Source organism: Lepidochelys kempii, chromosome 6, assembly GCF_965140285.1.
Source record: "Lepidochelys kempii isolate rLepKem1 chromosome 6, rLepKem1.hap1, whole genome shotgun sequence".
Lineage (NCBI taxonomy): Eukaryota > Metazoa > Chordata > Testudines > Cheloniidae > Lepidochelys > Lepidochelys kempii.
Window position 1 is genome coordinate 71,148,162 of NC_136385.1, and position 14,627 is coordinate 71,162,788.

At 41.3% G+C, this 14,627-nt stretch overlaps 1 protein-coding gene across 1 annotated transcript in view; it reads left to right on the top strand.

Annotated features, from left to right (window-relative positions):
- Window positions 1-14,627, top strand: part of LOC140913865 (cytosolic phospholipase A2 epsilon) — a 63,070-nt gene that overhangs the window by 24,612 nt on the left and 23,831 nt on the right. Inside the window, exons 6-11 of the mRNA XM_073350676.1 lie at window positions 4,272-4,312; window positions 4,925-4,967; window positions 5,797-5,878; window positions 8,073-8,242; window positions 8,369-8,464; window positions 9,383-9,420. Of these exons, the coding sequence (XP_073206777.1) occupies window positions 4,272-4,312; window positions 4,925-4,967; window positions 5,797-5,878; window positions 8,073-8,242; window positions 8,369-8,464; window positions 9,383-9,420 (470 nt within the window). The remainder of the gene's footprint in view (window positions 1-4,271; window positions 4,313-4,924; window positions 4,968-5,796; window positions 5,879-8,072; window positions 8,243-8,368; window positions 8,465-9,382; window positions 9,421-14,627) is intronic.

The following is a 14,627-nucleotide window of genomic DNA, read 5'->3' on the forward strand; positions in this document are numbered from 1 at the left end:
TTACAACTCCTGTAAAGTTAATAAGTAATCTAGCTAGAAATGCGTTAGATTTCCTTTTGTTTAATGGCTGGTAAAATAAGCTGTGCTGGATGGAATGTATATTCCTGTTTTTGTGTCTTTTTGTAACTTAAGGTTTAGCCTAGAGGGATTCTCTATGTTTTGAATCCGATTACCCTGTAAGGTATTTGCCATCCTGATTTTACAGAGGTGATTCTTTTACCTTTTCTTTTTCCTTTGCCTCCATTTCTCTCTTGTGGGCAGCCTCCATTTCTTTTGCCTCCATTTCCATCTTTCTGAATTCTACCCGTCTTTCATGTTCCTTTTGTTTTTCCCCAGCCTCAAATCTGACTAATTCCAACTTCTGTTGAACAGTGCAGTCTGTCATCCTAACCTCTTTGTTTTTAACTAATTTTACACCTGAGAGCTGGAAAGAAAAGAAAAGAAAACAAAAAACTGGCTTGTAAAATTTTGCTGTGCTGTAACCTGATACCCTTTTTTTTCTGATAGCTGTTCTCAGCCTACAGAAAAATCCTTTTGTTATGCCTGCTGCTTTGTCCCCCAGGCAGAGAGACAGAATCTACAGCTGCAATCACCTTTTAAAATCCTGCTGTGCTTTCTGGTTCAAAATGGTCTCAAAATGATCCCACCACTCTGCCACCATGTCAAGATTCCTTCCCCACTCTGAACTCTAGGGTACAGATGTGGGGACCTGCATGAAAGACCCCCTAAGCTTATTCTTACCAGCTTAGGTTAAAAACTTCCTCAAGGTACAAACTTTGCCTTGTCCTTAAACCCTATGCTGCCACCACCAAGCATTTTAAACAAAGAACAGGGAAAGAGCCCACTTGGAGACCTCTTCCCACAAAATATCTCCCCAAACCCTACACTCCCTTTCCTAGGGAAGGGTTGATAAGAATCCTCACCAATTTGTACAGGTGAACACAGACCCAAATCCTTGGATCTTAAGAACAATGAAAAATCAATCAGGTTCTTAAAAGAAGAATTTTAATTAAAGAAAAGGTAAAAGAATCACCTCTGTAAAATCAGGATGGCAAATACCTTACAGGGTAATCAGATTCAAAACATAGAGAATCCCTCTAGGCAACAGCTTAAGTTACAAAAGCCACAAAAACAGGAATATACATTCCATCCAGCACAGCTTATTTTACCAGTCATTAAATAAAAGGATATCTAACGCATTTCTAGCTTGATTACTTACTAACTTAACATGAGTTGTAAGGCTGCATTCCTGATCTGTTCCTGGCAAAAGCATCACACAGACAGACAGACAGACAGACCCTTTGTCCCCCCTCCAGATTTGAAAGAATCTTGTCCTCATTTTTAAAAAAGGGAAGAAGGAGGATCCTGGGAACTATAGGCCAGTCAGCCTCACCTCAGTTCCTGGAAAAATCATGGAGCAGGTCCTCAAGGAATCAATTCTGAAGCACTTAGAGGAGAGGAAAGTGATCAGGAACAGTCAGCATTGATTCACCAAGGGCAAGTCATGCCTGACTAATCTAATTGCCTTTTATGACGAGATAACAGGCTCTGTGGATGAGGGGAAAGCGGTGGATGTGTTGTTCCTTGACTTTAGCAAAGCTTTTGACACGGTCTCCTACAGTATTCTTGCCAGCAAGTTAAAGAAGTATGGGCTGGATGAATGGACTATAAGGTGGATAGAAGGTTGGCTAGATTGTCGGGCTCAACGGGTAGTGATCAATGGCTCCATGTCTAGTTGGCAGCCAGTATCAAGTGGAGTGCCCCAAGGGTCGGTCCTGGGGCTGGTTTTGTTCAATATCTTCATAAATGATCTGGAGGATGGTGTGGATTGCACCCTCAGCAAGTTTGCTGATGACACTAAACTGGGAGGAGAGGTAGATATGCTGGAGGGTAGGGATAGGATACAGAGGGCCCTAGACAAATTAGAGGATTGGGCCAAAAGAAATCTGATGAGGTTCAACAAGGACAAGTGCAGAGTCCTGCACTTAGGATGGAAGAATCCCATGCACTGCTACAGACTAGGGACCGAATGGCTAGGCAGCAGTTCTGCAGAAAAGGACCTAGGGGTTACAGTGGACGAGAAGCTGGATATGAGTCAACAGTGTGCTCTTGTTGCCAAGAAGACCAATGGCATTCTGGGATGTATATGTAGGGGCATTGCCAGCAGATCGAGGGACGTGATCGTTCCCCCTCTATTCGACATTGGTGAGGCCTCATCTGGAGTACTGTGTCCAGTTTTGGGCCCCACACTACAAGAAGGATGTGGAAAAATTGGAAAGAGTCCTGTGGAGGGCAACAAAAATGATTAGGGGACTGGAACACATGACTTATGAGGAGAGGCTGAGGGAACTGGGATTGTTTAGTCTGCGGAAGAGGAGAATGAGGGGGGATTTGATAGCTGCTTTCAACTACCTGAGAGGTAGTTCCAGAGAGGATGGTTCTAGACTATTCTCAGTGGTAGAAGGGGACAGACCAAGGAGTAATGGTCTCAAGTTGCAGTGGGGGAGGTTTAGGTTGGATATTAGGACAAAAATTTTCACTAGGAGGGTGGTGAAACACTGGAATGCGTTACCTAGGGAGGTGGTGGAATCTCCTTCCTTAGAAGTTTTTAAGGTCAGGCTTGAGAAAGCCCTGGCTGGGATGATTTAGTTGAGGACTGGTCCTGCTTTGAGCAGGGGGTTGGACTAGATGACCTCCTGAGGTCCCTTCCAACCCTGATATTCTATGATTCTATCATTGATCATTTTGGGTCAGGTACCAGCTAGATTACTTTAGCTTCTTAACCCTTTACAGGTGAAAGGGTTTTGCCTCTGGCCAGGAGGGATTTCATAGCACTGTATACAGAAAAGTGGTTACTCTTCCCTTTATATTTATGACCGTATTATAATTCTTTTTTACCTTAATGACTGTTAGTGTCTCTCCATCCATCCATATATCTAGCCATATTTATTTCTTTCAACCTATCTATGAGCAAAGCTTCTCTAAAATTGCTTTGACATTGTACTGAATAATTTGGCTAGAACTGCAACCGTACTTTGTCAGAGGAGCTTATCAAAAGTTTGATGATATTGTTGACTGAACCACCAGTATTGAACTTCTGGAGATGAACATCTCCAGTTACATCACTGAGCAGCTCTGAAGAAGGGAAGTTGCTCTTGTCTTTAAAATACAGAACTGGGAGAGAGGAGGACCTGGGCTCTACCCCAGGCTCTGTTGTAGTCTGGCCATGTGACCGTGGACAAATCAATCTCTCTCTACCTGTTTCCTCACATGTAAACTCGTATCAGGACACTGGCTCTCCAAAAGGAACAGACATGTTATGAAGATTAAATAATTAATTTGGGTCAAGAATTTTTAGATCTTCTGATGGAAGGAGCTATACAAGCAGTAAAATATTATTCTGTGTCATAACTTGTTGCCATTGACCTAGCAACTTTGGAGCACAATAGTGATTTTGACTCTTGAAACTGGTATTGGTCTGTACTGGTAAAAAAACCAAGAATCTGATAATTAAGCTGCATGAGTTCAATATTTAAATATTGGCACCAAATCCCATATTTGGCAAATAGGCAAGTAGGCACACTTTACACACTTAAACATCCTTGATTTGGATGCTCAAAGCCTTATTTAGATCTTCACAATATTTTTCGAAGTGATACATTTTTAGCCTCTGCCTGAAGTGGAGGGACAGGAAAGAAAGAGATCTATTTAATATCTTATGTCCAAGCAAGTAATAAGGAGAATTGAGAATGTCCTCAGTTCATTCAGTAATATCAACATCTTTTTGATCCTGGAGAGGTCAAAGCAATGAGCTTCTCTCCCCTAATGACAGGTTTCAGAGTAGCATTCGTGTTAGTCTGTATCCGCAAAAAGAAAAGGAGTACTTGTGGCACCTTAGAGACTAACAAATTTATTTGAGCATAAGCTTTCGTGAGCTACAGCTCACTTCATCGGATGTTCCGATGAAGTGAGCTGTAGCTCACGAAAGCTTATGCTCAAATAAATTTGTTAGTCTATAAGGTGCCACAAGTATTCCTTTTCTCCCCTTGTGGTGGGAACAGCTACTGGGAAGCAGAATATTGTTAGGGACCAAAAAGTGAAGTTAACTGACTATACTTGCAACACAAAATTTAAGGCTACTTTGCAGAAGATCCTTGAATACTAGGGCAGGGGTGGGTAGGAAGGGGAAGTAGAGTTTACACAATCAATGGGGCTGCCCTTATTGGGGAAGGTTTTTGCATGCTTCATTCATTTCTCTCTCTAATTTTCAGAGAAGGGAGGAGCTGGAGGCTGAGTTCACACTGGAGAACCTGTGAGTAAACCTCAAATATTATGAAATCAGAAATTAATGGACTCAGCAATTCCAAGAGTAATCAATCAATAGGGAAAATGTTTCATATCCTTGCTGTTTCTTCAATAGCCAGACCCCATCCCCAGATTCCTTCCTTTTCCAAAACAGAGCACACTTAAACAAATCTTTTAAAAAAAATATAAAAGAGGGAGAAGAAAAGAGACAGAGTGGGGGAAAGACCACAACAAATATCCATATCACTTTCTAGTAATAATTTGTGTCACTGTAATTTTTCCTAACGATGATGTGTTATTTAGGTCCCCCATAGGAGTCCAAGGCTGGCTTCTTGGGACCAGTGAAATGCATGTCAGTGGTGTGGGCACCCCTGGCCAATTCATGGCACTGGGGGCAACGTGACCCACACAGTCATTAATGATATTAAAACTGTCACAAACCTCTCCCAGAGGTTTGACTCTAGTTGAATCATCTCTGTCTCTGAGTAGTCAGTGTGGCCTCTAAAAGAGGCACACTTTTATGAACAACCAAAAATTAAAAAGATCAAGATAAAAATGCTTAAAGTTGTATTTAGACGATACTGGTTGTGAAATGTGTACTTTTCATTTTGTTTTCTAGTCTGGATCTTCCTGAAACCATCATCACCAATGGAGTAGTAGTGGTACATTTTGTTTTCTTTTCTCTTGCCTCTACCTCATAGCAATACTTATAATACTGTGCAGAAACTAGAGAATCAGTAAAATGACCCAGAGCTGATACTCCTATACACTTCCTCATGCTGAGGCAAAGGCTGAGCTTGGATAGCTTGTGAACAGTTTGCATTTCCCCACCATTCCCTAGAGTGTCTGTGTTGGTCGTGACTGAGGCTAGAGTATCTGGGAGCTCCCTCAAGCCAGCACACCATAGAACTGACTAGCTGGAGAAGCGTAACAATGAGGACTCACAGCCGGTGCTCTCCCATTATTCCCTGCAGTGACTGTTGGAAGAAACTTCCATTGGAGTACAGCAGGAATTTTACTACTCCTGCCAGCACTCCTGCATCATTCCATAGCCTAGCTGCCACTAGTTATGAGCGCAATGAAAAATACATAGCAAATCATCACTTGTCAAGGACATTTGTTTTCTTTGTAGCTTTATTTTTCCCCTTTGGGAGTCCTGGTGGATCCTTATGGGACCTTTAAGAATGCCGTCATTTTCTCTTGCTTTATACCACACCCCATAGACACCTAGGGTATGTGTATCATAGCTACCATCGTTTCACCTGCGGATTAGATATGACTCTCTCTAGAGCCCATTAATAGTACTTCTTAGTCTACCAGAGAGATCATTGCAGAAGAATGCAAGGCACTTAGAACCAGGGATCAAGCATGCTGTCTCCACAGTGCTCCCAATATTTGCCACCCTGGTAGCAAAATAGTGGGCTGAAGAGATAAGTCTCCCTCTGTGATATTTTCTGTGTGTAATCATCTTATTGGTCATGTTTGTTACAGTCTCGTGAAATTTCCTGCTTGGAAGTTCAGGTGGATAGGAGGAGGTGGAAGAAGAAGAAGAAGGAAAAAAAGCATTCTACAAGTGAGGTTATTGCTTCATTAACTGGTTATTAGTAGTTATAGCCTTTAAAACAGCAACTGGAAAATGTGTAATCCTTATTATAGGTTACACTGACTGCATCTACAACTGATTGTTAAAATTCCACTGCCTTAAAGCAACATTCAGGCTGAGATTTTGGACATATTACTCCTAGTCCTGCACAGTGTACAGTCATTTACACTGGTGGAAAATGTGTATAAAATGGTACCAGATCTGAATGGTAGCACTGTGCACACACTTTGCACTGATGTATATGACTGTACTGAGGCGGTCACCCCGCTCCGGCCCTGAAGGGGTTAAAACAGCCCTGGGAAGCCAATAGGCTGATTGGGGAAACAGCCACAGCTGGAGCCACGCCCCAGTCAGGCCACATCTGGCCCTATAAAAGGGCTGTGTCTCTCTCTAGCTCTTGAGAGAGAAGGACCTGGCTGCCTGGGAGAGAAGGGTACTTGGGACAGACCAGTGTGGGGGAAATGGAGGAGGAGCTCCATCCTGGCAAATCCCCAGGCTGCAGGCCTGGTCAAAGGCCAGAACAGGTACTGGGGTTGCAAAGGTATAGCCTGGGGTTAGGCAGAGGTAGCAGGTCCAAACCCCCCCTTGCCAATGATAAGTGGTTTACAGACTGTGCTGCAGTCTGTCCCAATGAGCAGGAGCTGGATGATGACTGACAGTAGCCACTAAGGCAAGGTGGGTTTAGAGGGTGGGGGTTCCCCTGGGTGAGGAGACCCAGATTGTGGGTTACTGTTGGGGGCAGAACCCCTGGGCAAAGGGCACCAGGGTCTGGGAGGGACACGGGGGCCAGTGGCGGCGAGACACCGGCCTGCACAGGGTGCTCTGGAGGCTGGAGAGCTAATTCCCGAGACGACCAGCAGGAGGCACCGAGCCAGTGAGTCATCGCCTCACTACAATGGCCTACACAAGGTGCAGGACAATGGGGAATCAGGTCCTTGGAATTCAGACTTACGATTCCACTAATAACCTTGACTCTATCCCCTTTCCCATGTGCACTGCAACAGGGTTTTCACTGCATGGTCATACAAGTATACACGAAATAAATGCTCCATTTGTTTATCTGCAGTTATAGAAAAGAACACATTTTGTATTTGTGTGTGTGTGTGTATGTGAGTGTGTATATATATGTGTGTGTGTACACAATTTGGCAAATGTCACAGGCCCGTTTTTATGTGACCATCAACATGTAATGACAAGCTCTCTTTTAGTGTGTGTAGTGCATGCAGGAATGGTAACTTTCATGTGGGAATGAAAAAATTGAACTTTCTGATTTTGTGTGATTAATATCAGAGCCATAATATCACTTCCCCCAATATAAATTCCTTTGATTTTAATTATTTTGAATGATTACAAAATAAAATCTGTGTCTAAAGGTACTGTGTGCTTTGCTTGGTGCATGTGAGGGGCTGGGATAGTGATTGCAAAGTTGGCTTTAAGCTGTCTTTGAACTCCCATGGCTTCAAGAAGCTGGTTTGACTCCTAATGTTAGATGAGCTTCAGGGCTGCTCTAATTTATACTAGCAGTTATGGCTCTCATGAGCCTATACACCGCCTGGGAATTGGTGGCATGCTCCCTACAGTAAACCAGGGACATATGCGAAGAGAATCTCCAATTTCCCAGTGAGATTTCTAACTAGGTAGACTAGTTACACTTCTTCACACCACCTTGTGCTGATCAAGTGTCACAAAGGAGTTGTAGCATTGGCAAGCATCTGGCCTATTATCTATGAAGTGACTAAAATAGACAGAGATTCATCTGGTCTATTTGTTCTTATAAAGAAGGTTATTAGCTATTGTAGGGTCAAATCCTGCAGGGCAGCTGTACCGCACATCATTTGGCCTATAATAACATACAATACAATCATGTACATTTGTTCTGTCAGAATACAGTGGCGGTAAATACATGGCATCCCAAAGCACAGGGATGTTCCGATCTGGGTTTTTTGTTCAGGCCATTGTAAAGATAGGGCCATAGGCAATATTTGAATCTGAGTCCATGTCCAGATTTCAAATCTCCCCACCTCCCAAAGCGTACAGAACACAGGTTTTGGTTCCAGTTCATCTCTAGGTATTTTTGTCTTTTGGCGTTTTTGTTTTATTACAGACTGATAAAGGTTTGGTTTTGGTTTTGTTCGTTTTTTTTTTTTTTGTCTCCTTTTGTTAGAGCACGACTTGACGTTTACAGTGAAAGGATCCTTTGAAGAAACTCATGGCCTTTCATTGTGCTGTGACCCCAGCTTTCATCTTACAGATCCCATCCTGTTTCACTATGCCAAGCATAGCCAGCCACAACTGGATATTACAGTCCCGAAAATGAAGACACTTCCCAGCTTTGTATGTTATAATTCAACATGGTAGTAGCATGGAGTAATATAGACAGCAACATACATCTACCTTTATTTGGGATGGGGCAGCAAAAGAGTACTTCTCCTTTTAATAAAAACTCTTGTTTCTTTTCAGTGTGCTTGTATGTCATGTAGAGCAGGAAGGAGTAGAACTGGCCCTTTGACTGTGCCATTGAATTTACTTCCCTTTGATCAAGAAGTAATAGATAAGGTAAGCATTGCCAGCCTTTGAGAATAGAATCATAGAATATCAGGGTTGGAAGTGACCTCAGGAGGTCATCTAGTCCAACCCCCTGCTCAAAGCAGGACCAATCCCCAATTAAATCATACTGAATTTTTTTAAGTTTTTGCTGGTTCCACCCAGAGAAACAAACCCAGCCTCCTAGATACCAAAGAGGACGTTTTCTATTAAGGGCATTAGAAAAAAGATATGGGAGTGTGTCTGCCAAGCTGTGGGGAAGGGCCAGAAAATACAATGCAGCAGTTCTTTAGTGAGGGGGATGGGGGGGGAAGGAGGAGAAAAGAGTCTGATATCTTGCACACTCAACCAGCAAGAGTGTCTAGAGCAGGAAAAGAACTGCATAGTTCAAGGTTCTTGAAAAGCCCAGTGTCTCCTAAGAATGTTGGCTATTCTATCCTAAACCCTACCACTACAGGCCAAATCCTCAGCTGGGCTAGGCTCACGCATCAATACTGGTACTTCAAGACTTTTGTTTTTGGTACTCGTGGCAGCCTGTCCGAGGCTTAATAATGGCCTTTCCACTGGGACCTACAGTTCCACTGCTGCCTGTCTCCCATTCATGTATGTATTCCCTAACCTGTAATGGAGCATGGGCTGCTCCATAGCCCAGCCGTGCAATAGTGAGACAAGGCAGGCAGAGGTAGATGATACAGACAAGGTCTTAACCTGGTAAATTGCTGCACCTTCCTGAAAAAACAAGGAACTATTGAGATGCAAGCGATTTTTCTACAAATTTTCTTGAGGCCATATAAATCACTCTGATTACTACAGCTCACGGCTTTGTGATTGTTCTGGTGACCAGGAGCAGATGAAACTAATTAAAGTCGGGAGGAAGGAAGGCTGTAGAAATATCTCAGCATTTATTATATTTCCATTTCTCATTTTCAGCACAGAAAATTTGACCTACACTTTAAGACAAAACAGTGGTAAGTTTCTTTCTTGGCTTCTTGGATTCTGATAGATGGTGGCCAAGTTCTGCTCTTTGTATCTGGGGAAAGATGTGCTTATGTCATAACTTTCTGCTGTGTACTGATCTCCAATTGAGACCATGTAATAAAACACACGCAGTGCAGTCAACATTTAATGAGACTTCTATTAGATCCAGCAGAAGAAGTGTTACTGATAGTAGTTTTTGAAATCTGTACACACAGGGTGAGATTCTGTGCTGTGCTGCCAGGGCTTGTGAGGAGTTCCTTGGAAGAAAGCTTTATGAATGCTGGGCGTATTCTCCGGCTAAAATGAGAGGTCTTAGGAACCCTTTATGTCACTCCAGACTTTTTACTTTGTATCAAGGGTTAGAAAAAGAGATCTCATTCATCCTGCCTATCTGTTATCCTCCGAGCACCGCAATCCACTGAACGCTCTTGTGCCAGCCATTATGCACTGTAAAATCCCTTACATAGCCAGTGACATAAGATAGCAGTGTGTTAATAAAAGACTTGACAAAGAATGTATAAGCCTGCCAATTGCCTTATAAAATGTAAATCCAGTTAAAATTGTACACCACTGGGTAGAGATGCCAGCTTATACACCTGGGTCCAACAGCTGTGTATTGTCATATACAGAAATTCAGGACAGGCAACATTTGGAAAAATACTTCATGGCTCAGTTATTTGCAATGTAGAGTCTCAGGGTGTGAACATGCATTTCTCCTTTGTATACCACCTAGCCTATATGCTTCAATATTTAAATCACCTCAGTGGGAGATGACATTATAGCATGTTATGGCACCAGTGTTTTATAGTTATTCTTGAAAAGACACTTTAATTCTAAAATCCTAATTTTAGCGACTTATACATCTCTGGAAATTGCCTTTTGGTGTTCGATTTCTCCTGCTGCTTCTCAATCCAGTTATGAATTTTATTAGAAAGCTTGAAAAAAATATAAGCTATTCTGAATAACATTCCATTAACAATATGTTGCATCACATACAAAACTGAATGAGAGAAAGTTATATACAGCATATATGTGTCACAGAAGATTAGGATTGGAAGAGACCTCCGGAGGTCATCTAGTCCAACCCCCTGCTAAAAGCAGGACCAACCCCAACTGTCAAGCCATATTGTCGCAGTCAGTACAGATTTTGGCCTGTACAGTGCTTACAGTGTCAATATCCTTACAAAACAGTAACAAAGGGGTACGTTGAAAAATATCCTAATGTTTATCAGCATCTGTTCCACTATCCACTGATATTTATTATGGGAAACACACCTGCCTTTATAGCAGATTATGATACATTGCAGAGATTTTCAATTTGAACAAGTTCTTAATCCCCATTAAAATTAATGGGAAATGGGTATCCAAATCCTCTAGGAAACTTGGAACATTTCAGTCTCTGCCTAATCTTTGAAGGGCAGGGAAAGTAGGACAGCGTTATCAACATGTGCATTCCTACCTTAGCAAGAAAACAAATACAAGACCAAAGACAGAACATTTGGTCCATCTAGGATACCCACAAATTGAAATAAATGTACCTGTGTATATTTAAATGTTTAGTCAGTTAGGTAAATGCAAACATATACTTGACTATGTTAGATAACACAATCCTCTTTTCCTATTTTTGAACCAAAGAAATGTAATACCTAAAAACTATGTTAATTCTGAGTTATGGCTAAGATTTAAAATACGAAAAAATCAAAAGTTGTTGTTCACAGCAACTGTGATTTTTGTTCCCTTGCACCAATATTGTATTTTGTATTCTCTACCAGGGTTAACGTTTATGCCATTAAATATATATACAACATGGACAAATGATGGCTGTTACTTAAATCTTTCTCTTACTGCACTTTTTAACAATATTTTCAAAGCAGCTTCCAAAACTCTAATCATACTTGTGAGTTCACCCAAATGTACAAACCAAAAAATGCATTTGAACATGCAAGCCCTTGGAGTTACCCATCTTGCAGGTGCAAATAGATGCTTCTCAAAATTTTGAAGATGCAATTTAGAAGGCTCTATTGACAATTTTCAGAGTAACAGCCGTGTTAGTCTGTATTCGCAAAAAGAAAAGGAGTACTTGTGGCACCTTAGAGACTAACCAATTTATTTGAGCATGAGCTTTCGTGAGCTACAGCTCACTTCATCGGATGCATACTGTGGAAACTGCAGAAGACATTATATACACAGAGACCATGAAACAATATCTCCTCCCACCCCACTCTCCTGCTGGTAATAGCTTATCTAAAGTGATCATCAAGTTGGAAATGGCCCAACTTGATGATCACTTTAGATAAGCTATTACCAGCAGGAGAGTGGGGTGGGAGGAGGTATTGTTTCATGGTCTCTGTGTATATAATGTCTTCTGCAGTTTCCACAGTATGCATCCGATGAAGTGAGCTGTAGCTCACGAAAGCTCATGCTCAAATAAATTGGTTAGTCTCTAAGGTGCCACAAGTACTCCTTTTCTATTGACAATTTGACCCTCTATGTATAACTTTGCCGTTGGAGGTGCAAGTTGCCAATTCTGTTACTTGCAGCTATCTTTAGACATTTTAGATAATAAAAAATACCTTAATATCATGGAGAGCAGATAGATACTTTTGTTTTGTTAATAGAATAAAATTTTACAGGACTCTGCACATATTGCTGTCTGTCTTCCCGTATAGTTTATTAGTTTGTCCATATACAAGTTGTAATAACATAATATAAAAATGGATATATTGTGTCAGACAAATGGTCCATCTAGCCCAGTATCCTGTCTTCCAATAGTGGCCAGTGCCAGCTGCTTCAGAGGGAATGAACAGAACAAGTAATCATAAAGTGATCCATCCCCTGTTGCCCATTCCCAGCTTCTGGCAAACAGAGGTTAGGGACACTTCAGAGCATGGTTTTGCATCCATGCTCACCCTGGCTACTAGACAGTGATGGGCCTATCCTCATGAACTTATCTAGTTCTTTTTTGAACCCTGTTATCGTCTTGGCCTTCACAATATCCTCTGGCAAAGAGTTCCACAGGTTGACTGTGTGACGTGTGAAGAAATACTTCTTTTTGTTTGTTTTAAACCTGCTGCCTATTAATTTCATTTGTTGACCCCTAATTCATGTGTTATGAGAAGGAGTAAATAACACTTCCTTATTTACTTTCTCCACACCAGTCATGATATTATAGACCTCTATCATATCCCCGCCCTTAGTTGTCTCTTTTCCAAGCTGAAAAGTCCCAGTTTTATTAATCTCTCCTCATATGGAAGATGTGCCATACCCCTACTCGTTTTTTTTTTTTTTTTTTTTGCCCTTCTCTGTACTTTTCCAATCCCAATATATCTTTTTTGAGATGGGGTGACCAGATCTGCACACAGTATTCAAGATGTGGGCGTACCATGGATTTAGATAGCGGCAATATGATATTTTCTGTCTTATTATCTATCCCTTTCCTAATGATTCACAACGTTCTGTGAGCTTTTTTGACTGCCACTGCACATTGAGTGGATGTTTTCAGAGAAGTATCTACAATGACTCCAAAATAGCTTTCTTGAGTGGTAACAGCTAATTTAGACCCCATCATTTTATGTGTATAGATGGGATTATGTTTTCCAATATGCATTACTTTGCATTTATCAACATTGAATTTCATCTGTCATTTTGTTGCCCAGTTTTGTGAGATCCCTTTGTAACTCTTTGCAATCTGCTTTGAACTTAACTATCTTGAGTAGTTTTGTATCATTGGCAAATTTTGCCATCTGACTGTTTACCCCTTTTTCCAGATCATTTGTGAATATGTTGAACAGGACTGGTCCCAGTACAGACCCCTGGCGGACACCACTTTTTACCTTTCTTTATTCTGAAAACTGGCCATTTATTCCCACACTTTATTTTCTATCTTTTAACTAGTTACTTATCCAGGAGAGAACCTTCCCTCTTATCCCATGACAGCTTACTTTGCTTAAGAGCCTTTGGTGAGGGACCTTGTCAAAGGCTTTCTGAAAAGCTAAGTACAGGATATCCACTGGATCCCCCTTGGCCACATGCTTGTTGACCCCCTCAAAGAATTCTAGTAGATTGGTGAGGCATGATTTCCCTTTACAAAACCATGTTGACTCTTCTCCCACAAATTGTGTTCATCTATGTATCTGATCATTCTGTTCTTTACTATAGTTTCAACCAATTTGCCGGGTACTGAAGATAGGCTTACCAGCCTGCAATTGCTGGGATTGCCTCTGGACCCTTTTTTAAAATTGGTGTCACATTAGCTATCCTCCATCTGGTACAGAAGCTGATTTAAATGATAGGTTACATACCACAGTTAGTAGTTCTGCAATTTCATACTTGAGTTCCTTCAGAACTCTTGGGTGAATACCGTGTGGTCCTGGTGACTTATTACTGTTTAATTTATCAATTTATTCCAAAACCTACTCTAATGAGACCTCAATCTGGGACAATTCCTCAGATTTATCACCTAAAAATAATGGCACAGGTTTGGGAATCGCCCTCACATCCTCAGCTGTGAAGCTGGATACAAAGAATTCATTTAGTTTCTCTTCAATGGCCTTATCTTCCTTGAGTGCTCCTTTAGCATCTTGATTTTCCAGTGGCCCCACTTGTTGTTTAGCAGGCTTCCTGCTTCTGATGCACTTTCAAAAAAATTGCAGTTACTTTTTGGCTAGCTATTTTTCAAATTCTTTTTTTTTTTTCTTTTTCTTCCTAATCATATTTTTACCATATTTTGCCAGAGTTTATGCTCCTTTCTATTTTCCTCACTAGGATTTAACTTCCACTTTTTAAAGGATGCCTTTTTGCCTCTAACTCCTTTTACTTTGTGGCACTTTTCTAGTCCTCTTACTATTTTTTTTAATTGGGGCTATACATTTAAGTTGAGCCTCTATTATGGTGTCTTTAAAAGGTTTCCATGCAGCTTGCAGGGATTTCACTTTTGGCACTCTACCTTTTAATTTCTGTTTCACTAACTTCCTCGTTTTTGTGTTGTTCCCCTTTCTGAAATTAAATGCGATGGTGGTGCGCCCCTCCCCCCCCCCCCCCGGCTGCTAAATTTTATTATGTTTTGGTCACTATTACCAAACGGTTCAGCTACATTCACCTTGTGGACCAGATCCTGTACTCCACTTAGGGGTAAATCAATAGAAATGGTGGTAATGTCTTGTCTGTTTATGAAGGGTATATAGTTTATTTTAACTGT